Raw genomic sequence first — 25312 nt, 5'->3', positions numbered from 1 at the left:
CGGAGGTATCAATTTTGACTAGCGTTGTTGCCCCTGTATGAAAAAAATCTGGCGGGTAAAAGCGGTCTCGCTGCCTCTACATTCCTTTGGTCGTGACACGTGTCACTTTTTTGTGTTCTCCAAATCTTTTGACTAGTTGGCAATTTGCTCGAGGAGTATGAGGTTCAATTTCCCTCCGCCTTCTTCCCAATCCACCAAAACCCCACGCCCTCCCCCCCAGGAGTGAAGCGCGGTGGAGAGGGCGCGAGGGAAATTGTTTTGACATAATTCTACATTTGACGAGGTTCGATGATTGAGCTTTGTATTGCACGCGGTCTGCCATCAAAGTTGGGACGCGCGTCGTGTGCGTTCACCGGCCCCCCATCTGTGGTGAGGATGCACTCGCAGAGGGGGCGGTTGAGATGGATCTGCGGGGACTGTGCCCACCCATGTGTCGCGGAGGGTTCGTCCTCGCTCATCTGGGGAGGAGGTGGGGGGTGGTCTGTCCGTCTCTCTGGAGGCACTCCTCGATCTCTCCGCATGAGAGGAGGGAGCACTCTTCTCACGCCCCCAGCCACCTGGCCAGCCCCTCCAGGATCCCCCTCCCCGTCTGCTCCAGCCACTGCGCACCCTCCTCGCCCAGTAGCCCACGCGCCATGTTCCTCGCCTCCACCAGCCGGTTGATGTCGTTGTACGTGGTGACCATCGGCGGCTGAGTGGCGCCGTTCCCGCGCCCGCCGTCCCCAATGGTCGCTGGGTCACAGGCAGCGTACGCCTTAACGCATTCCTCTTGGTTGTCCTGGCCCACTTTGGCAGCCTTCATGTAGCGGAAGAAGCGGAGTATCTCGGGGTTGTCCACCTGAGGCTTCTTCAGCTCATTCAGCTCCCTAAGGGGAAGAAAAATGTTTATTCAAAAATAGCAGGTTTTCATAAAAAGTGCATCAGCTTATAAAAGATTCAAGGTGTTCATTTCTTCGGAGCTCCTGTGGTGCAAATACAAATATGTTGGTGGGAAGCACAATATGATTGTCTTTTTATCAAAATCTAGGCCGTTGAAAAAATAAACCATATAAATTAAGGCATTCTAGAAACTTAGCGGTAGAAAAGATTTATAGGCAGATATTTAGGGGAAAACTGCAGAGAAACTTACACTATTTGCAATACATCTAAAACTTCGCAATTTTTTAAACTTTAAACCAGAGGCAGGAAAACTCCATTTTTAAATATGCTTTCCGTGACACTTGGAAAAAATTAAGGTAATAAGGCAACCTCTCTCTTCTTTCACAAGAAAATGTTCTGCTAACAACAGAAAAAAAACACTACTAATCAATTCTAAACACTGCCGAATTTAGTCTAAGAAATCATTTTTCTCTTCCATGCTTTTAACAGTAAAATGAGAATAAAGTAACAATGCGGGGATCGAGATGGTGCGGGGGCTAGCGTACTGGCTTCCCACCCAGAGGGCCCGGGTTCAAATCCCGGCGGTGTTGAATATTTTTCAGAGGTATCTCGATCCCTGCTTGAGGTGCTTTGTGGAGGGCACTTTGAGTGAGTGCGCCGTCCGTCGGATGGGACGTTAAACTGCGGACCCCTTGGCGCCTTTCGTTAAGAGTAGGCTAATGCCGACGCCGGGTTTCTCTCCACCCCTTCATCCTCTCCTGTCCATCCCCTATGGCGCAAATGACCTCAGCTGTCGGTCGCCTCCCCTCAAAACTACTACTAGTAACAATGCGATATTCAGATTATGCCTAGAATTTATAAACTTTTTCTACCAAAAGTTAATAGACAAAAATAAAGGCTTCTCAGGATGGACAACGAGTGATTCAATGAAAGTCATCTACCATTCACCAAATAAAAACAGAGGGAGTTATATCACCTAACTTCGTTTCGATAACCAGCTTAAAAATTTTGTCATACTTAGATGGAAACTTCCAAATGCGATATTATTAATCACTCATCTTTAATAAATAAAATCTCCGAGTTTCAAAACATCCGTATAATTCATTTGCAAAATATTTGGTGGTCTTAAGCCATCAGTCTGCAAAAGTTGTACCTTATACATGTAGTTAAGCTATTATGAATGCATAGCAGTTAGATACATGTATATCAATTAAAAGTACCTCATTAGAGGAGAAAAAGCAATGTGAGATACTGCTATAGTATGACGCATGTTACTCCTTTTCTTGAACCCTAAGTCATCTAAGTAAATATTTGCCAAACTTTACATCATATCATTGACCTTGATTAATAATTAATGCAAAATCAAACTATTTTTCTGTAATCCTCAAATATAACCTTTTCTTTTTTTGGTATGGAGCTACAAAAAGGTCTTTGAGAAAGTCCAATAATAATCCAAATTAATACTCAATCTGCAATGGTACGAGATGAGCTATAATTGAATTAAATAATTTCAAAATTTCCATACCAGGCTCAAAAACTGTCAGTATTAGAATACAGTAACTCAAGCTCCAATTATGTACAAGGTGTAAGAGTGAGCAGATTCTCGAGGGGCTTGTGTGTGTTGAAGATTGATATAACAATAGGATACATACATAATGTCACCATGGCTCTTAAAATCGTTATGAATAAATTTTTGAGAGCAGAATAAAAGGACGAGGTAGGCGAGGTAAATGATTTAAAAGAAATATAGATGCCCCTGAATGCATATGAAACAGCAACGCTGCGTTAAAATATCTCAATATTTACAAGTGACCCTGAAATAATGCAGTGATTTACCGGTAAGGATGAAATATGGCATAAGTATCTGCGTTTTTTAAGGATAATGGAGAGAATAATTATAAAATGAGTGTAATTAGCGCAATAATGATTGCATGATTTTTTGTACCTTGGAAGAAATTTTCCTATTGATAGCAGGAGAGACGAAGAAATAAAATTTTTGGTAGAAAGGTTTTAGGTATTAGGAGGATAAAAAAAAAGTTTTCTAAGAAAGTATAAATGACAATAATGTGTACAGATGTGTGCTCTACTCAAAGTAAACTGTGGATATGAAAATGGGGGTTTCAGGATAACCATGAATGCCAAATAAAACCGGTGATAATGGAGTACTTGTGGAGTATCGAAGGTAGATGTAAAAATAAGGAAGGATGAGAAGTGTTTGGGTCATGAAAGAATCTCAGTTGGATGCACCTCTAATAGCCATGCATGAAAGAAGTGCTGTAATCTTTTTTCGTCTCGTTTCTATTAAGAGTATGAATGGGAATAGAATCACCAAAGAGAAACAAGAGAATAATGAACCCCTGAAGTTGAAGGGGTGTACCGAGAAAATCATGAGGGAAAAAATTCCATGAGACTATCATTACCAGGAATGTTTAGAACTTTTTGGAATAGAAGAACACAAAAGAGTATGATTTAACGTATGCATATAACAATTGGCTACGAATTATGCATAGAAAAGGCATTTTGATAGAAATTTAAAAACGTGAACAAGTAACATAATACCAGGCTTTTTTTGGTAGTGTCTACTCGTAAATAGGGTATAGTTAACGGTTTATGTATATAGCGATACTCTGGATGATTGCGTATGGGAGGCATCAAATGCATGGATTACACTAAAGAAGGATTATATCAAGTGATCTACATGATAGAAATTGACTGACATACGCAACCGACATTTACATAGTGAATAATTCAAATTATATATTATGAGATACCTCGAGAAGTTAGGACAAAAAATCTTCTTTAAACTGTAGTAAGTACTTTTGTTTTATGTGTACACTTTCTGGTCCCGTTTGTAGTCATGTTAAACAAAATCATTAAAATCGTCCCAAAATAAAGCTTATACTTATTTTTTATATTATTTTATCACGTAGCGTTTACTTCTAATGACTGGTGCCTTATACTATATACGACCATGTTGCGAGTTCGAGGGCGATATCTACATTTTAATTATCTTCTGAGGGCTATAAATAAAAGATAATATTGGTGTAAGGATTCAATGAATGTGCCAAATTTGTCCAAACTATGGAATATAAGAGGCAGCAGGCGCATCATGGAGAAAATGTGATAGAGCTACCTCATGCCACTGCAAGAATCTAGAATATGATGCCATTTAATATAAGCAGTCAATCCGGTTATGTAGAAAAAAAAAAGGATTTGGTTAGATTTTACAATTTTTTAAATGGAAATTTTTATCACTGATTACTCAATGGAAAAATAATTCTTGTATGTCAGTCTGTTACAAAGCTTGTTTCACTTTCCTATGCATCGTATTAGTCACCAACAAATGTTGGGTAAGTATGGATATGTTCGCACGATGGAAGGATTGTGCTCACAAGACTAAAATTGTTGAAGTAGTAATTTTCGTCTCGTGTTACCCACAACTTTTTGGTGGCTCGCAGGGTATTTATGCATTTATTTATTTATTTATCGACTTAATTGGGCGAGGTTGAGCGATTAATAGTCCCTTCTTCCACCTAACCCTACATTACAGACATTTGACGACAATCACATACAACCAAGCCCTGGATGGAGGGAAATCCACCTAGGTGGGAATCGAACCCACGACCTCTGGGTTGGTAGGCGAGGATGTTACCCCGCCGTCACCGAGGCCGGCAGATGTAGATGTAGATGTAGATGTTCCTTGAAACATTCCTACCTATTACCTATTGCTCTAAATTTGCTCATATTCCGCGTACCGCTTACTTTTAGTTCAAGATACTTCTTAGCTCAGTAGAAGGACTCATTTGTACTTGTGTGATTTGAAAATTGTCTATCCCATGATGCTAGTATTTGAGATGAAAAGTAGCTAATGTGAACGATATTATATTCTGTTTTATTGGACTGACTTATCACCTCATTACTCGTTCGATAAAACCGGTTTATTTTGATGCAACTTTGATAAGCTTTATATTTTCCTTATGCTACGAAATTATAAAATCTTATTTGAGTATCTCATATCTACCGCTTGACACTTCTGAACTTATTCTACGAAATGCGAATAGAGATTAAAGGTTGAAATTTTGTTATTTTTAATTTAACATTAACAAGTAATGGGGAATTTAATTGAGAGCAGTCCCGAAGTCAAAGCCAAAACATCTCAACTTCTAAGGATACTTGTATTATGTAAGAATCATTTCACATAATAAAAGAGGGAGCAATTTTAAAGTTATTAGAGAGATATAGTTAGAGTGCAAGATAAGGTTTAATACAATTTTCTGGAAGCCAGGTGAACATGTCACATATCGTCCCTTGAATTTGAAAGGAAAAGCACAGTATCGTCTGAAAGCATGTTATTGACAGGAAATCGATTATTGTTCTTCTAGAATATTTTACTGGCTTCAACGGCACCAGATATTTCCAAGACAAATGCATAGTAATGGCGTCATATTTTAATTTTTATTAAATTTAGATTAAGCCTCGGCAACATGAAAAAGGGAAGATATCAGATAATATGTGATATAGACATTTTTATCGAGGATTAGGTAACCATTGTCTACAAGACGAATTCTAGGCACTATACTCCATGTACATATTGTGCGTTTATTTTTAGGCATGTAAATGACTTTATCAATTTCCTTGTTCCGTGCCATCTTTTGCTTGAACAATAAATTGTTATTGTTATCGTTAACCTTATTAATTAAAATATATGACATGGGCGATTGTGAATAAGCAAGGGAGTAGAAAGCTATTTAGTGCCATCAATATGGAAAAAAATCATCGCTGTGGAAAAACATAGTAATTTACAGATTTAAAAGCTTAATACCAACTAAAACATTATTGAGCACCACCAGAGACGTCAGTATATAGCGATATAGGACAATTTTATCAGATAAATTGATAGTCGTCTTTTTTTGGGGCGAGATTGAGACTCTTCTATCATCTAAGCTCTCAAATGCGTGTATATATGTATATATATATATATATATATATATATATATATATATATATATATATATATATATATATATATATATATATATATATATATATATATATATACCCCTAACATGCCTACCTAACCCCTCATATATAAGTGCAATCAGAGAGAATAAATTGCAAGTTCCTCAATTTGTAAGACATCCGAGTGTCAGTTAAACACTACATCAAGACTTACTTAGCGATGGAATTGGAGTTAACGCATTCGGGACGGAGAGAGGAACAATATATATTAAATATAATGTATTTGTAATAGAAATAAAAAATACCAGAAAAAATAAATGCAAAAGAAACAGAATATTTAAACAGAGGCTTGGGGAATCTTAACATCAATTTTTTATTGATGCTAAGGTTTTTTCAGCCTCTCTCTTGGTCTCTTCGATGTTCTGTTGAAATATAATAATACAGCTGCTAAAATTGATGAAGTACTTTCAAAAGTATGTGTAACTATATCTGCTTTGTATGCCACTGCTTGTAATATAAATGTGAGGAGAAATTTACGAAAATAACGAGAACAATGTAGAAAAAAATGCAACAAAGTACACATTTTTATGAAAGTTTAAAAAGGAAGTTACATAAAACAAGGTAAAGAATTATTAATGAGGAAAAATGATGAATGAATGTATCAGTGTTGAACTCAAATAGAATTGTGAATCCAATAAATAAAGCAAAGTTAAATAATGTTCTTGAAAATACACAAAAAATTATGCATGGTAGATCGGCGACGCGAGTAGAAGAGGATAATGTTTGTCAATTACAAATTAGAAATGTGAGTAATGGAATACGTGCTATTTATATTTCACCGTTCAATGAGAATGCGAATCAAAAATGTCCGGACCACACGTTTATCCTTAAGTTCCTGCATGGCTTTAAGTTCTCACTAAGCCCATACTTCTCCTTAGTTCGAACTTTTTATCCCCTTTATAAAATCGAGGGAATAAGTGCAGTAAGAGTGAGTGTGAGGGAAAAGGTGATGAAAGTGGATTCCACAACAAAAAATGCCGCATACCGTTTGATTTGGTCCGATATTCGTGAAATTTTATATAATATTGGTTGGGGGATGCAGTAATCTAGGGGTAGGTCGTTGGACTACTCTCCTTAGGGTCCGAGTTCCCGAGCACGTCTCCCTGGACACCCTCCTACTCCCAAGCTGTGTGATTTTTCGGGTGCAAAATCTTCCTAGGAAGCCATAGGCGAAACAGGGAAAGGAGCTGCCCCCTGACCTAGCGTGAGAATCACACATGCCACAGAACGCTTAGTTTTGAGTGCACTCTAAGATCACCTACTAAACCGACCATCGAGTTGATTACTGTGTAAATGGCTTATAACATTGGCACAATATTATCAAATATTTTAAGGGTCGCAGATTATTATAGGCCATCATGAAACATGGACAAATACATCGGTTGTTACTCTTAAATGGTGGAATTCGATGACCTATAGAACAATTTTCTAATTACATTCCGGGAAATAAATAATTTAACGCGTAACGAGTTGTTATTACATTTTCCAATCTACTATTCATCATGTGCCCAACGCTAACATCCGATAAATCAGTAGTAGTCAACCTTCCCCTTTTATGATCGTTAAAAGTGTTTGATACCAGTTTAATATCAGTAAAGTCAACCATAGGATTTTACTGCTGTAAGGTCGACACGCTTTTGTTGCCAAGAGCTTGGCAACAAAATGTGGCCAAGTAATTCCTCTCAAATCTGTACCCCTTCTCTGTCACTCTGGGCTAAACTTTAATCATTTACTTATTAATTGAGACATTCAATGTTTATGTCATTGAACGATATATATATAATTATATATGTACTTAATGTACATGTATATATATATATATATATATATATATATATATATATATATATATATATATATATATATATATGTATATAATGTTTATTTCCTGTAATTAATACGTAATTCTATTTCAATGTGTAAATCAGCATAATAATCAATTGGGAAGGGTTGGGAAATTTATTACAAGAAGTTATTCATGTTATTTTAACCACATGGATGGAAATTATTTAAACTAGATCATAAATGTCAAAAGAATATTCCATGAATATTATTAATAATTAACATTCCATTTTATAAACTAACCGCAGAACTTTTTTCTGGATGATGGAGCGTTAATAGATTATAAGTATTAACCTGGGATCAAGGGTTTAACCACTCTATCACTACATATAACCCACTCCCGAATTTACGCCCATCGGAATGCTTTCTAATGAACATTACAAGCATGAGAAACCAGGAGAGGTGCAGCGGCTGAGCAAGTGAAATTCCAAACCGAGGTAGCGGATTCATTTTCTTTCGACTGTATGCTAAAGTGCCAAGGCCTAATCTTTCGCAACCCCATTCGTTCCCCAGTGCCTCCAGTCACGGGGCTCTTTAAATTATTTACAGCCGGCTTCGGGAGAAACAGCTTCCTCACTGGATTTGGCCTCGGGTTCCTTGCTTTCGGACTAAAGAAGCTCTTGCTGCCCTTCTTCATCGGCGCGCAGATCGTGAAGTCCGTGCTATTGGCCATGTTCCTGCCCTCCATCCTTGGGGGCATAGGGAAGCTGCTGGGAAAGGGTGTCTCATCATTGGGGGCCGCGTCGGCGGGGGCCTCTTCACATGGCGGGGCTATCGACGACTTCGACTTCAAGGACAACGGAGGCTACGACGACCACGGAGGTTCACTTTCCCCTTACTCTGCGGCTTCGTCCACCTCGTCGGCAACCGCCCTGCAGACCGCCGCCTCGAGCAACGTGGCGACAGCCGTTGCTTACCCACAGAACAGGGTGGAAACCTTGTTCGGGGCTAAGGAGCCGTATTATGTAGGGTCTCTGCAGACAGCCAACGGGGGCAGTGTTCTTCAGAGGTTCCCCACTTTATCTTCCACGGGCACGGGTTTCTATATCCCGACAGCGCAGGTGAGAAGTTGCGTATTTAGGCCCTCAAAAACGTTTGTGAAATAGTAAAATCGCTAATTCATCAATAGGCGGTGTTTTGATGAGTTAATTCACCCCCGAATGGTAAATGTCCGTTCCTAATATTTGTATTAAAAAGGATGCCTACTCTTGATTTCGAAACAAGATATGCATAAACCTTATCTACATATATAAACGTATACATACATACGCATAATGGCATACAAGAAATTCACGCATCAAGGTAGAGGGGTCAGTTCCTTTTCCTGTGCCGCCTATGGTTTCCCAGGTAGTTCTGGTGCCCGAAAAATCACACAGCGTAGGCAACTGATAGTGCTTAGAAGAGACTCAAACTCAAAACCTCCGGTTAATAGTCCAACGATCTACTATACCTCTGGGCTACCACGCCCCATATACTTGAATGAATGATTAATTTGTTTATTCATTATATATATATACATACATACGAGGGTCATCCGGAAAGTAGTACCCGTTCGTGAAATAAAAAGACAAAAGTAAATATTAACAAACATTAAAAATTTTATTTGAAAGAGGATACTTTAAACTACTTCTCAACATAATCTCCAAGCAAATTAAGGCATTTGTCATAACGTGTGACAAGTTTCTGTATTCCTGCTGCATAGTCCTTCGCCGCCAGCTCATTGAGATACGCGAGGGACCCATCTTGCACAAATTTTTGCATAATGCAGATGGTGTTTAACAATTTCATGAACAATTGTTCGAGAAACATTGGGAAAATGCTCACAGATGTCATCAATTGTGACGCGCCGATCGTTCCTCACGAATTCGTCAACTGAGCTCACCAGTTGGTCTGTAATGACAGACGGTCTCTCCGAACGCTCATCGTCGTGTGTGTTCCCCCTCCCCATGTTGAAGTTGCGACACCACCGCCGAACAGACGACTCGTCCATTACATTGTCTCCATACACCTCCTTTAATTGGCGATGAATATCACATGGGCGAACGTTTCTTGCATTGAGGAATTTAATCACTGCCCTCACTTCACAACTGGCGGCGTTCTCAATTTTTTTAAACATTGTAAACAATCACAGAAACAACACAGGCAATGCTAGCGTCACGCAACTTGGCTCAGAGAAGGCAGACAAGCCACTGAAGCTATCTGACCTCGTCCAGCGGCTACTCGCGTCGTCAGCACTTCATGCGGCACGAACGGGTACTACTTTCCGGATGACCGTCGTAGATTCCAACTGTGTTTTCATATTTACGTCTTTGACAGATCATTTCGCGAGAGGAACTCCTTTATTAGAATTTAGTCTGTATACTTGTATATGAAGTCTTCTGGAAATTGTATGAGTTGACCTTTGTTATTTCTTACAGACGGCACATTCAACTAAGACGTTACTACGATTGTTTGGCTAATCCGTTTCTCGTCCACATATGTGAATATTTTCTTCCTATTCCTTTTAGCTCCAAAAGATATAAAAACGAATTTGTAATACATTCAATATTTTGAAAGAAGGTTCGAAACCAATTTCAGGAGTCTTATCATTTACATGAGTGTTAAAAATACATAAATAATATTTATTAATATTTACATATCATTACAATTATGATATTTAAATAAATTAATAGGAACAAAGTCATTTTTAAGGAAATATATTATAAAGAAAAATGGTATGCTATGTTTTTACAACTCTTATCACTACAGGTATCTGTATTTAATAGCTTTATATTTTCTATCTCAATGGATTTATAATCATTTTTGGGGCCTAAATAGGTCTCTTTCTTTTGTTGTATGACTCTCTTAGGGTCATACACTATAGTCCCATTTGATCATTTCTGAATTGATTTTGAATTTTAACATTAAAAGAAATATAATAAATATTTTACTAACATCTTTTACGGTTTGAAAAATTAGGAAATTAAGAAAAATTTATTTACTTAAGAAATCCTTCATTTTTTCATTTTGAAATTTTTATTTTAGAGAACTTTCGATGGTAAAAAGACTTTGTATTTAAGACCAATTTTCTAATTCTGAGGCAAGCATTCTGATTCAATTTTGCTTCCACATTACTTAAAAGGTAATAATTACTTATTTATTCATGTTAGATGGCTAATTCCGAGGAATAATTTCCGTTGACAAACACAAATAAACATAAATTTTTAATTTATTTTATTATTCTTTGGGATTACAATAGCATATAGTTTCCTTAAGGTGCCTAACTGGATATCTCAGCTGATTAGAAATGTGTTACATTCGGAATATATAGTGGAGCAATAACCATGAGTATGGCTGAATAGTTATCATTTGCTTTTGACATTCAATGCATCTCTCTTCATGTTAATAATATTTTTTGTGAACTGTGTTACCAAATGTTACATATGTTGCAATATGTAGGAGTGTTGTCCTGTTGGTGTGATAATTTTTCTTGAGGTAATTTTTTTTTATAATGAAAAAACACAATTTAATGGCAATATACCAATTTGAAATATTCTACCACGATTTTACTTTCCAAGTTTTCTATGAAATAGAAGTCAGAGTAGTACTGTCATAAAAACATATTTTCATTAAAAGGAAGATTGTTTTCTATTCTAAATTTAATCACACTATTTTATTTAACAATATTCCTGGGCTTTCCAAAGTTATAACATTCCCAGAAGTACTTTAATATAAATACGGCTTTACCATTTATACGGTTGCGAATATTAGCTTTGCTAATTAAAATTAGCAAAGCTAATTTTTGTTCATCATACAATCCATAAGGGTTAAGTATTTAGCAATTCATAATTTAGCAATTGACTTTGCTTTGATTTGTAAATATCGCAACTTTTCTAACCAATTCCCAGAGAAATTACTTATCTATAACATTGAATAAACATAATATGAAGTGATATTTAGTTAACAAATTTTTAATATAAATTTAAAAAACGATACCTATTTTAATAATATCTTTTGACGATGGATTGGAATGATACTGCTGGAGAGTCATACATGCACGTAATATTTTGTTAAGCATTCAGGAACAATGCAACCGTTTGGTTTAAGTTATTTTGCCTATTTTAATAATTTAGGTAGCGAATAATATCAAAGTGAAATGCCTTTTAATATTCTATCATAAAATTATAATAGTGTTATTCTCTAAAATAAGGACAAATTTCGGTTCTGAAATATTTTTCCTTCAGTATTTGATTTGACTTTTACCACCATTAAATGGCTATTCATTCTAATATTTCAGAATAAATCATTTTATCATATTATGATTGAGTATAACGTTTAAAAATTTTTTTCCGAAGAGAAAGATCATCTTGACAGCTCTACAACCTGATAATCATAATTAAGTGACCTCATACACACTTGCTGCTTGCAACATGCAACTTGAACCGTCTAATTTGTTAACTTACACACGTATCAAGCTGACATACCCTCTTTGAATTGGCAAAAACCTCAACTAATGAACTACCTATGGTTGCAGTAATATTAGAGTAATCCTTCTTCATTAGTCCTTATTCAGCGAATTCTAATGTAGTGCCTCCGAATGCCATTATATACAGGCTGTATGCTCAATAAAATTTTCAAATTATATTTACTTAGTAAACAATATTCTCTCTGTTTGTATCTCGCGAGCTTTGGTATTTAAAAGTGAAAGTGCCTGTATTCAGGTAGTTCAATAAAATATTATAATAGATAATGGGCTTTTAAATGTGGTTTTTTAAAATATTTTATGTTCCACGCAAAAATTCTCATGCTCACTGGAGTGACGCAGATATAGCTCTGGCGTCCAAATATATTGTCCTAAATGAAAGTTATGGCGTGGAGATATGTGAAAGAAGAACGGTGTATTACTACTGCCTGAATAAAGACAAAAGACCAGTCATGGGAGCGGTTTCATTTAAAAATATAGTCATGCCGATGCGCGATTCTTCTGTAGGCATAAATATATCCACTCGCCTGCTTCATTTCAAAACCTAAAATAATAAGGAGCTGAAAGCGTTATCGTTGAAAACGTCCCTGTATCTCATACATTTCTTGTTTTATTGCCGTTTTAAAGCGGTAGAGGGAGAGAAGGATGTTAGGGTGTGAGGGAACGAAGGATAGTGAAGTTGAGTGAGGGAAGGTAAGGTTGAGGGATGGAGGAAGAGAAGAGAGAGAGAGAGAAAAAAGGAGATACATAGCGTATAATAATAATGCAGGGGAATAAGGCATTGAATATCTACTTCCCTATGTCTCTTCGCTTGAGGAGCCTTCGGGGGGCCGGCCTCTAATCCATTTTTTCCATTTGCCTTTCTCATAGCGAAAGGAGGTCTCGTTTCATACCACACCTTCTCCAAAAGATCCTCTTCCGTTGAAGTAAGTGATTGTGTAATAACAAAGTCCGGCGGAAAAAACAATTGTTAGGGCACAAAACCCTCCCATTAAGTGGGGATTGGGGCATCGGGATTGGCGGGCGGAATAATGTGGGAGAAAGGTGAGGGGAGGCGGTGAGCCGGGTGTTTTTCCGGATGTCCCGGATACGGATTCAGCAAGTGGGTTACCGTTGACGCAGACGGAGAAAGGAACTGGGCGTGTTGGTGGGGAGAGTGGGGGGCGACGTTGCTCTTCTGGGGAAGTATGGGGAGGGCTATAGGGCTGTGGAGTGAGAGAGGGACGGAGGGGTGAGTGGTGAGGTGGTCGGGTGTAACTTAGGGACGAGGGGGGCGGAGGCGGCACCGAGCACGAGACCATCCGAGGGAATGAATCTTTTTGTTGGCGATTGCTAAGTGGGCCAACGAGCTGATCCCCTTTCTTCCACGCCCCTCCCTTCTGCGATTCGGTTCGTCAGTAGGTGAAACCTACCTCGGTTCGGCTTCGAGGTTCGGGCTTTTTAGTGACGCCAGCGGAGCGAACCGATATGGGCCCTTGATCTTAAGCCTTAGATTAGAGAGGAGCGTAGTTAATGGAATTGCCCACGAAACCTCAACGTTGCTATGGTTTTTGCTAAGGACGCACTCTGCCCAGATAAATAATCTGAGAATGTGGTTCCTCGGCCCGCGACTGTGGAAGGACTACTTTGGACGCGCTGGTGCAATACGGAACCAATTTCAAATTCTAGGATCGTTAAGTGGGGTTCAAAATTCTGCTACCTTGATTTGTTAAATACAGGAATTTAATTGCCTAGTTCCGCAGCATCGTTGAGTGATGTATGTAATTAAGGGACACTTGCAATTCTAGTTCATGACGTTCCATCAAGTTTCATCGGACAACTACTTTCTACTATTTTTACTTTGTATGTTTCTGTTTCCTGCGTTTTTGACAATCTTACTTGGCATCCACAAAGGTGAATACATTACAAAGAAAAGCATTGTTTTATTGTCCTACACGTATAAAATGATGGTTTAATTAGCACGATTTTAATCGTGTCAAATACCCATAGTGTTTAGAAATTCCAGGAAAGAATTGAGATGAAGTTGTCATGAGAATGACATATACTGGAATTTACCTTTTCTGTGTTCTCTTCGATATTATGTATAGTGTTTATAATGAGTATTTATTTGAAATGTTGATTGTTTGATATTATAATTTATTTGATAGAACACATATTTTAGTGATAAAATTTAATGTTTTGTTATCAGTTTAATAAATCTTTTTCTTTCGGGCAGATATCTTCTCTCTTGAAAGAGGTAATCTTCACAATCGTTTCTCTGTCACTTTCACTCATTTAAATACTGTATTGGAGATTATTTTAAAATTTTTGAGTTTATCTTTGTGAAATCGTAAATGTTGATATAAAAATGATAAATTTCAAAAATAATTTACAGTTTAGTTTCTCATAACTTATGTTTTCAGGTTTTCTTTTTGATTCATATGTTTTGTTCTACTTTTATTTCCCACCTTATCTTTCATCTAGTTCTTAATAGAAAATCATAAATATTTTATATTCATGATAATCTAGTAATTTAGAAATTGGGACACTTTTATTGGCATCATCTTCATAATGGATGAGTGAGTATGATCTTAAATACCTTTATCCCGTTCATATCTGCGGTCATATATGCCCCTATGTCTCAATGCGAGGGAAATTTAGAAATCACTGGAAGTTTGACCTGAGGTGTTTATTGGCACCATTAGCGCGTCCACAATTGATTGGCCACCACGAGTGTGACGCGCTAGGAATCCCGTGTCCCAATTCCCCCGTTCGAATCGCCCACTCACCTGCTGAGCTGTGCAGACACGAGGTTGCTGAACGGAGCGAACTTGGCCGGGTTGCGATACATGTCGCAGACGAGCCTCTCCCGGCACGCTTCTGTCTGCCGGCCCAGTTGCTTGAACACGCTGTCCACTCGGGAGAGAAGGGGACTGTAGAAGGGGTCATAGGTGGTCAGCAGAAGCGCCGACGACGGGATGTTGTGGAACACCTTTCGAGAGTAGGAGAGAACGAGAGAGAATTCACATTAGCCGCGAAGTAGAGCGCTTCGAGCAAAAAGACGGTGTATTAGCGAAGGCCATTAGAGTTGAAGGAAGAAATTCCTTGGTACGACTTGAGTGTAAAAACAGAAATGAATAAAACTAATCCTGGACTTTTCCGCTGGTGTGTTATTTTTGTTTATATATCAATTATCTGAATTGTCTATTCTCGGCTGCTTTGCTGACGCCGTTCAACTGTAGTAAATGGAAGTTTAATTCTTCATGAAATTTGAATATTTGCACAACAAAGCTGCATTGAAAGTATTCTAAACTCTATGTACAATTCGTATGAGTCATTTCCGTAATATTTCATTTTACAGAACATAGTTCAGAAATTCGAATTAAATTTAAAAACTGCTGAAAATGCTAAATTTGGCGCTTACACCTTCAAGGTATTCAAATGCTTTATTAAGTACTTCTTACAAAATTATTCATGCATAATCATTATATGCGTATCCCATGTGTTACTTTAACGTTCACATGCTGTTTTATTCCTGAAAGTTAATATTTTTTACCAAAGAACTTGGGATTTGCATAACTCAGGAATTTGTGTCTCACAGTTCACCCTTAGTATTTCTCAGCACATGTTTCATTTAACTTTTTTTATATTTAACTGTTAAATTTAGCACGCCTCCTTTAGAAGAAATGCGCCTTAGAGCATTGACCGTACAAGTAAACTGCCCTATTATCGGGCACAATCCGAAAAGAAGGAGCACAGAATAAAACTACCATCTGATGGAATCCAGGGATTCTCTATGTTTGTTCGTATTTCTCTAGGCACCATAAATATTGCATGAAGATTTCTCACATAAATGTACATATATAAAGAAGGTAGATAAAGTTTTAACGCAATCGGGGTAATACAATATTGATTAAAATTTATCTCTTATATTTTATTTTGTCCATACTTTAGGCAAGAATGGTTTTCAATGATTATTATGGATTTTAAGCAGATTTTCATCTAAGGTAAAAATGTTTGATTGCAAAAATACATAAATATTAGTATATTTTAGATAATTCAAATGAGGCTTGAGATGCGTGTTGGTTTTCCAAAAACTCTTTATACAAATTGCGAATTCTCTTAATATTCTATTAACATTATTTCCTGGCAACATATTTCTTAGCAATATTTTGTTAATATTCAATTTAGGATATGTGAAATCAGTTAATAAATTGTATTACTAAAGCACTCAAGCAGAAATTTTAAGGAAATAAAAGACATTGGAGGAAAGAATTTTTCTCCATTAAAAATATTATCACTTGATGAATACATGTAAGTTTTTCCGATGCAGTTATGTTTGGCAGTTGGCCATTCAATTTAGTTTTTAAACTTTACTTCAGTGCCTAATGATGCACTTTTCAAGACATCAATTCTTTCTTTGATTCTACAATGATCTACTGAAAAATATCATATTAGTTTTTGCTTGAATTCATTTTACCGAGTCATTTGCCATTATAATTCTTATTACTGGTATTCTGCCGTTTCAGGTAGGTTATGCAAATAAAAAAGACGGAACTAAGTCATATTTCTTTGTCTTTCCTAGAAAAAGCAAACTAACATCCAATACTACGACAAATCTATCTTCTTTAACCATGTTTACTCTCAACACCCCTCCATTCCAACCTTTTCCTATTCCCTCTCTTGCTTGAGTTCTCCCCTCTTTCACAGTCTTCAATGACCATTGGCAGTCAAAATGCTCTATATTCACCTTTCCTTACTCCTTTGAATTTTTACTAACAGTCCTCTCGCTTTCTCCAACATGCTTAGTACTTCCTCGTTTGTTTTTTTTTCCTTCCAATCCACCGTTTCCATCTTTCTCAACGGTCACGCTTCAAAAACCTACAACCTACGCTTCTCATTTTTTTTCAACGACCATGTTTCTGCGCCATTCAAAACTCGCTCTAAATTAATATTATAATGTGCCTTTTCTTTAAGTTCTTACTTAACGTCGCTGTCATCAATTCTTACCTTCCTTTAATAACGCAATTCCTCCAATTATGTCCTATTACTTTAACCAGCTTGGTCTAAAACACTGCCAAGTGTGGGAAACTGTCCCGCCTGCTATATATTTTCCATGCTATTTTAACCATTTATTTTTTTTTTCAAGAAAATATTAAAGCCCTAATTTTTCTTACATTTTCAACCGTTCTTACGTCATATTTATCATACTCATTTTCGGATGAGCTCAGAAATTATCGTAACCCCTTAGCTTTCTAGCAAACTAAAGCTTTAGCATTCGTATTTATAACCTATCTTATGAATTCCCCACCATCACTCATTTCTATCCCCAGTTATTTCCATGCCTGTTTAACGATTTCCCCTATGTGTGTTAAAAAGCGCGGGAGATCATGGACATCATGGCCTTACCCCTCTTTCTAAGACTACGAATCCTGACTCGGTTTTCTCCACTCGCACCTGAAGAGTCAGTTTACGCTTTAGTCGCCTATCCTTATAAATATAAATTCTGAATTATATTTAATAATTCTTCCCAATTTACTTAATCGAATACCTCGAAATCCACGAAACAAGCAGATGCATCCTAATTGTATTCTATATTCATCTCTATTAATGACCACATTAATGCTCTGATATCACGCTCCCCACTATCCTTCATGAATCCGAACTTATTATTCTCCAAGTAACTATCTGCACTACTCTCCATCCTCTTATGAACGTAAATACCTCTTCATGTGTGCAAAATATAACGTATTGTTCTATAGTTCTATGGTCTTCACATGTAGCTGTACGGCATTTCCCTTGGATGGACATTTAACACTGATATGGCAAAATCTTTCTGACGATTTCCTCACTTATAAATACCACGGATTAACCTCTCAACATCATTTATTTAGTTTCCCTAAATCCTAAAGTATCTCCGGCGAAATATCGTCTACCCCACGGTCTAATTTGATTTGAGTGCTGGTACTGTCCTCTCTATCTCGTCAAAGAGTAAGCCTGGTCCTAAAGCTTTACTCATCTAGATCATTTACTTTTCTACGTCTAACCTTGCTGGCCTACTGTTTTTACCATTAAGTTCTTCCATGTATTCCATTTCTCTCTCTCTCTCTTGAATTTTCCTTGGTTCAATTATTATGCTTCCTGACTTATCCTTGATTGTTTGCGCTCTTAGAGCTCTCACATTGTTGTATAGTGCATTCATTTCTTCCATTATTTGTAAACAATTCACGTCCTCGCACATCGTCCTTCTCCAGGGTTCTTTCCCCGTAATATTTTTCCCTTCTCACGTAATTATTTATCTATTTGTACATTCTGCTACCCAATTCTTTAATTGCAATCTTCCATTTCCTTTTCTCTTATGTTCCTAATCATATCGCCCACTTTAGGGGATTGATTATCCTTTTTCTATTTACTGTTCATTTAGCTTCGTTTTCGCTTTGATATCCTTGTTTATCATTCTTTTTCTTATTAAGTTTTTACCCTAATTTATCATTCTTCTTCCATTTATTTCATCACCTTGCGCTCATTCATATTTTCTGCATTGCCTCCTGGTACATCTTTCTTTTATTCCCGATTAATGGTGCTGCATTCCATTTCTCTGTCGCCTTGCTTGTCTTTTCTTATTTATTCTGACGCTACATTACATTAGTACTTAATTATGGCCATAAAACAAATCCGCTCTCAGGAATCAATCACTCTACTTCTTGATCTGTTTCTGATCTTAATACAGTCCACCGGACATCTACGCCTACTGCGATGTTGAAATCGGATGGTCGTTATGATTACTACCTCTCTCCTGCTAAACTCGTCTGCTTTCTCAAAGTGGTCATTTCTTAATTCTAATCCGTATTTCCTACATCATTACCATATATTGCTCACCGTTTCCAAACTCCTTTTCGCTAGCGAATATTTCCTTTCAGGTACACCCTCAATTATTGCCTTTAATTGATCGCATACCCTATTTTTCCCTCCACATGTTTGCTTGTTGAAATATACATGTTTACCTGAATTATGACGAAGTCAATTTGCCCTGCTTCTACTTCTACTAACATAATGCTGCTACTCTTCGTCTGCATGCTCACAAATATTCTCTCTACCTATCTTATAAATATTACCGCAACCACTCGCTGGTTCTCTTCCTCTTCGCTGTATATTACTCCATATTCATCGCTCCATTAATCACCGTTATCCTTCCATCTCACCTCGCGTAATGCTGAAATATCTACGTCCTCTTTCTCCATATCCAATTTTACATTTATTAATTTTCCTGTCCTTGCGTTGCATGCCCCTATTCTTACTGGTTATGTTCTCTTCCCTGCTGCTGTTGTCAATTCCGCTTTGGCGTGGTAAGAATTGCGGAAGCCTTGCATCTGCCACCGCCGAGCACGACTCACAACCCAGCGGTTCGAACACTGTAGTTGCCAGGACTCTTACACAAACTTTGGTGCGTAATGTCTTCGTAGGGTGATGCATGGAGTCGTTTTCTCCTTTTCTTTCTCATACTGTTGTTAACGTGGCACCATGCCTCAGATGGTGACCATACTGGAGTCAGACGCCTTCGGAGCCGCCTCACTAAGGAACAGACGACTGTACGGAACCTTTCCTCTGACTCCTCACCCTTAACCTGCTATAAATGATTTTAATTGTTTCCGGCAGCAAAGTTCCAGGGATCATCAGAGCGCATAAGCCTTTCCACCACGTCAAGGTTGTTTTTTTACGAATTACTATAATCTTTCGCTTTAATCATTAATCTTACTTTTATATATTTACAAACTTCAAACTAGGTTAGTTTATTCCGTTGATTGATTTACTGCATTGCAAAATTATTTTCTAATTGTGTTTGTAGAACTAAAATCAGTCATTAAAAAGTTGCCACCAGGTGAATACGTTAATAGAATGATATGTCCGTCATTAGCAGTCCTTGATGAAGGATTACTGTAAAAAATATTGTTATAAAGAGATGACAAATTAATGATAATGCTCTGTTAAATATTAGCATAATGGACTTTTACACCCTGAAATTGTTGCATTAACATAATGGCGTTCTTTTAAAACTATAATTGCGTTAATGTATTAATGCGTAACATGAAGAAACAATTCTTTGAATGCAAAGATATTTTAAAAAGTTCTTTCTTAATTTGCACAACTTAAAATGATGTTTTAGTTATTCGTAAAGAACTTATTTACAACAAAATGCTATATTTATTCAATAATATTATTTAAATAAAATATAGTTACAAATTGATCCAAAATTAATTGTAAATGATGCTCACTTTTTAATTTGTTAAGTGACATTACTCAAAATGTACAGAGAAACAAATGTATCCCTTTGAGTTTGCTATGTTTTATCAAAGAGCATAATGCATAAATTCTGTGAAATTCCAAATTTACCTTGAAATCAGATAATCCATTTACTTCATTCTTGTTTTTCGTTGCGTAATTGAATTTGTGGCCGTATGATGCTGGTGCTGTCACCGAGCCCAGTTTAATCTTGGTTCCTCCGGCACTAGTCGTAAAACGATTTCCCTGAAAAGTTTTTTTGCATCAAATCAAACGCTTTAAATTACCCATTAATATTTAAAATTAGGTTTGCATGGGATATTTTTTAGACCTTTTACCTTAAGTACATCAGAGAGTTTGTAAAATGAAAAAGGTTAAAATTCATTAATTACTTCTTTAAAAATGCATATTTATGTACATAATGCATATTTGTATGAATAATTGCTATTACGTTCCATTATGGCATTTGCCATTTGAATATGGTCAAAAGATATCTTTCAAAGTTAAGCATCGAAATATAAAATGTATTCTATAAATATTGTCATTAAATTTAAGATGTATACTAATGACATGTCAATGATGCATGTTACCATATGTCTACTATTTACTCTATGTATTTGGTGCCAATTCTTTTTACTGCTTTAAAATTATGGCCAATTTCCGTTCTTACTCTAGATAAAAATAACCTAGCTATGTTCACTGCAATTGTATGTGGCCCACGCCTCCTTTGACGTATGTGTCTTTCATCGTAAATCTTTGTTTATTTTTTGTCAGTTCTTTTCCTCAAAAAAAGAAGTATTTTAGTGCAGGGTATAAGATTGTATCTTGTTATGTGAGGTGTAGAAATCTAGTGATAGTTATTCTATATAAATCTAAGAACAAACTCAAAAGAAATACTACTATAGTAATGATAATTCTTTTCTTCTGTGCTCCATCTCATCGTATTCTTTTATTCCTAATTTTTTCTCTATCTTTCGATTTTACCTTTTACTTTGCTGCCCAAGTTTTCCCATTTTTTCACGACTTTTTCTAAAATTTGCATCTCTCTATTGTGATTAATTATATTATTTTATTCCTAGTGTTTATTCGTTTTTTTCGTCATAAAACTTAACAAAATTATTCTTTCGTCTTATTCTATACATGCTTCTAGAGTTTTAATTTGTATTTTATTACTACTAAATTGCGATGAAATCTGCAACCCGAGAGGATCAGAGTTTCCAAACTCCGTGTATAACCAATATGTGTATAATCAATATCCCCATTTTCGCTACTTTACGACATTTTTGTTCTGTGCTTACGACTCTCTTTACTCCATATCGCCAGGTCTAAATAAACACTAAAACTTTCTTCATGCAAGACGCAGTTACAGTTCAACAATTTCGAAGTGCAATACGCATTAGTGAATGTGGCTGTTTAAAGTTACTGTTGCGGTATCTCCTACAGTTTCTCAGAAGAAACCTATTTGATTCACCGCTGGGATTCTTTTTTGGTCTAAACTACCTCTAGGCATTATACTACCTCCCTTCAACAACTCTGCTCACTTTACATGATTTACAAGGACGATTGTCAATCAATGTTTTTTTTTAATCATTCCATATTATTTCCTCCGCACTGTCATAAAAAAGCCGTAGTTCTACTCATAACTGCATGTCTTCATATTTAAATGAATTTGAAATAAACTCATTGCATTCGTTCCCTCCTATAATATAATACATTCAGCCCCTTTCTTCCTTTCACTACTATCACCTCTAATTCTATTTTCTAAACTGTATTGTGTTTTTCCTTATAGTATACGCATCCATCCTATTATTAACTATGTTTTTAAAGTAACACTATCAATTGCATTGCCACATAAGTAATGTAAAGAGGTTTTTCAGCCACATCAGTGGGTCGCTTTGATATAGTTGTAACCTTTCTCCTCCCTTTTAACCGTGCACTTCGCATTTTTAGCATACCGAGGAGGAAATACTTTGCATTTCTTTGAGCTCATTCTTTAATGATATTAGACCGTAATGAAAGGTTTATTTTCACTTGTTTGAATACGAGTAAGCACAACTTTGAAAAGATTAATTTAGAAGAGAAGAGGAGTTGGGGAAAGAGAATTAAAATATTTTGTGATTCGACATGCCTTTAGGAAATAACGTAACACTTATATCATATCTGGGCAAGTTTCATGAAATCATCCAAGTTTTTTCAATACGCAAGAGAGTTTAAAAGGGACAACACAAAGTAACAACAGATTTCAGGACGCAACTGCGCGAAGGAGTTGTTATTCCCAAGTGGTGAGACCGATAAATACGTTATTCAATTGATTGGTCGAAGTTGGTTTCTATATCACCAATTATAATATCTTTAAGCGTTTATAAATACCAACGTATTGTAAAGGTTGACTACTGGGTTTGAAAATTAACGGAATTTATAAAATATTAAAATTGGGAAAGAATATTCGATGAGAAGGCACTGCCGACCCTGGATAGGAACGCCGATGTTTCGGGGATCAAAATGAAGTAACACCAAATAGCAAATATAACATTTTTCTTGGATTAGGATTGATAGGCAGGTTTTCATTACATGAGGCTATGAAAAAAAGCAGTTATATCCGTACTGCAAACGTGAGTATCCTCTTCCAATATTTTCTCTTCACAAGTGTTATATACATGGATACTTTTACTCTTTATGAATGTTTTAATTATGAAGCCATTTTTATAGTACTAGTTGAATTGAATATTATGAGGAGAGTTTATATTTTTTTAACGCATTTATATATTGCCGATTTTACTCTTTAAAATTCACAACAATACGTATGTTCAAAAACTAACAGTTAACATATATTATACCGAATTCTTAAAAAAGTAGAAGTCAAATATTGATCCACACACAAAAATGGTGGCTTCGATATTTTAACTCTTATTATTTGTATTATTATAATATTTGCTACGACGGGGAGAACATGGTTGCAGCATATCACGTGTAGTGAAGTGTCCGACGGAAAAAAACCAAATGCTTTCTAATCCCTGGCTGGAGGTTGTGTGAACGATTAAGGGGAGGAGGGAAGGTATGGTTTGGGCGAAGTCAGATTAAGGGTGTTTTGAAGGAGAGGGAACGTCCATTCAGCGCATTTGAAGGCTTAGCAATTTGTTCGCGCTAGGTGGAGTTTTTTCACATAGGTACTTGGTCCTTGGGTACAGAAAGCGCATGGACTGGATGTCTTTACCCTTCAAACCTTGTACATCCATGTATTAAAGCAGGATTTTCTCTTTTATACATTCGTGTGTGTATTTGTGTGTGTATGCATATATGTATATGTGTGTATGTATATATATATATATTTATATATATATATATATATATATATATATATATATACATAAATATATATAAAACACAGTAATCAACCCTAAGGTCGGTATGGTAGGTGTTGGTAGAGTTCACCCAGTACTAAGCCCGACGGCGTGTTAAATTCACACATCAGGGTAGGGGGCCAGTTCCTTTCCCTGTGCCGGTTATGGTTTCCCAGGAAGATCTGGTTCCTAAAAAATCACATAGCTTGGGTGGAGCTGCAGGTGCCCGGAGACTCCCGGGAATCGAACCCGGGGGTCAGTAGTCCAACGCTCTACCGCTGGACTACCGCGACCCTTACACACACACAAATATATATATATATATATATATATATATACTATATACATATACACACACACACTCAACATATACATATGGTGCCCAGTGGCGCACACGGGAATCGAACTCGAGCAACCCATTCAGTATTCCAACGCTCTACCCCTGGACTACGATGTCTTATATATATATAATGAATGAACAAATTAATCATTCATTCAAGTATATGGGGCGTGGTAGCCCAGAGGTATAGTAGATCGTTGGACTATTAACCGGAGGTTTTGAGTTTGAGTCTCTTCTAAGCACTATCAGTTGCCTACGCTGTGTGATTTTTCGGGCACCAGAACTACCTGGGAAACCATAGGCGGCACAGGAAAAGGAACTGACCCCTCTACCTTGATGCGTGAACTTCTTGTATGCCATTATGCGTATGTATGTATACGTTTATATATGTAGATAAGGTTTATGCATATCTTGTTTCGAAATCAAGAGTAGGCATCCTTTTTAATACAAATATTAGGAACGGACATTTACCATTCGGGGGTGAATTAACTCATCAAAACACCGCCTATTGATGAATTAGCGATTTTACTATTTCACAAACGTTTTTGAGGGCCTAAATACGCAACTTCTCACCTGCGCTGTCGGGATATAGAAACCCGTGCCCGTGGAAGATAAAGTGGGGAACCTCTGAAGAACACTGCCCCCGTTGGCTGTCTGCAGAGACCCTACATAATACGGCTCCTTAGCCCCGAACAAGGTTTCCACCCTGTTCTGTGGGTAAGCAACGGCTGTCGCCACGTTGCTCGAGGCGGCGGTCTGCAGGGCGGTTGCCGACGAGGTGGACGAAGCCGCGGAGTAAGGGGAAAGTGAACCTCCATGGTCGTCGTAGCCTCCGTTGTCCTTGAAGTCGAAGTCGTCGATAGCCCCGCCATGTGAAGAGGCCCCCGCCGACGCGGCCCCCAATGATGAGACACCCTTTCCCAGCAGCTTCCCTATGCCCCCAAGGATGGAGGGCAGGAACATGGCCAATAGCACGGACTTCACGATCTGCGCGCCGATGAAGAAGGGCAGCAAGAGCTTCTTTAGTCCGAAAGCAAGGAACCCGAGGCCAAATCCAGTGAGGAAGCTGTTTCTCCCGAAGCCGGCTGTAAATAATTTAAAGAGCCCCGTGACTGGAGGCACTGGGGAACGAATGGGGTTGCGAAAGATTAGGCCTTGGCACTTTAGCAT

At 37.2% G+C, this 25312-nt stretch overlaps 1 protein-coding gene across 1 annotated transcript; it reads right to left on the bottom strand.

Moving 5' to 3' along the window:
• Window positions 1–541: 541 nt before the first annotated feature.
• On the bottom strand, window positions 542–25312 carry LOC139687669 (uncharacterized). The gene is made up of 4 exons (XM_071584912.1): window positions 24716–25312; window positions 20573–20707; window positions 14971–15173; window positions 542–866 (listed from the first exon to the last, which is right to left on the bottom strand). The coding sequence occupies exons 1-4, from the start codon at window positions 25310–25312 to the stop codon at window positions 542–544; spliced, it is 1260 nt and encodes a 419-aa protein (XP_071441013.1).

This window comes from Hetaerina americana, unplaced genomic scaffold (genome assembly GCF_022747635.1).
Source record: "Hetaerina americana unplaced genomic scaffold, ioHetAmer1.1.p SCAF_2, whole genome shotgun sequence".
In the NCBI taxonomy this organism is placed as follows: Eukaryota; Metazoa; Arthropoda; class Insecta; order Odonata; family Calopterygidae; genus Hetaerina; species Hetaerina americana.
The sequence above is the reverse complement of the archived record's forward strand: the minus strand, read 5'-3'. Positions and strand labels throughout refer to the sequence as shown.

Bases quoted from the DNA above. Each gene is read 5' to 3' on its own strand.
- LOC139687669 (XM_071584912.1), bottom strand. From the start codon at position 25,312: ATGCTAAAGTGCCAAGGCCTAATCTTTCGCAACCCCATTCGTTCCCCA. The intron at 20,708-24,715 runs GTGAGAAGTTGC...AAAACTTTTCAG, and splicing joins TCTATATCCCGACAGCGCAG to GGAAATCGTTTTACGACTAG. The intron at 867-14,970 runs GTGAGTGGGCGA...TCTTCCCCTTAG, and splicing joins GTGTCTGCACAGCTCAGCAG to GGAGCTGAATGAGCTGAAGA.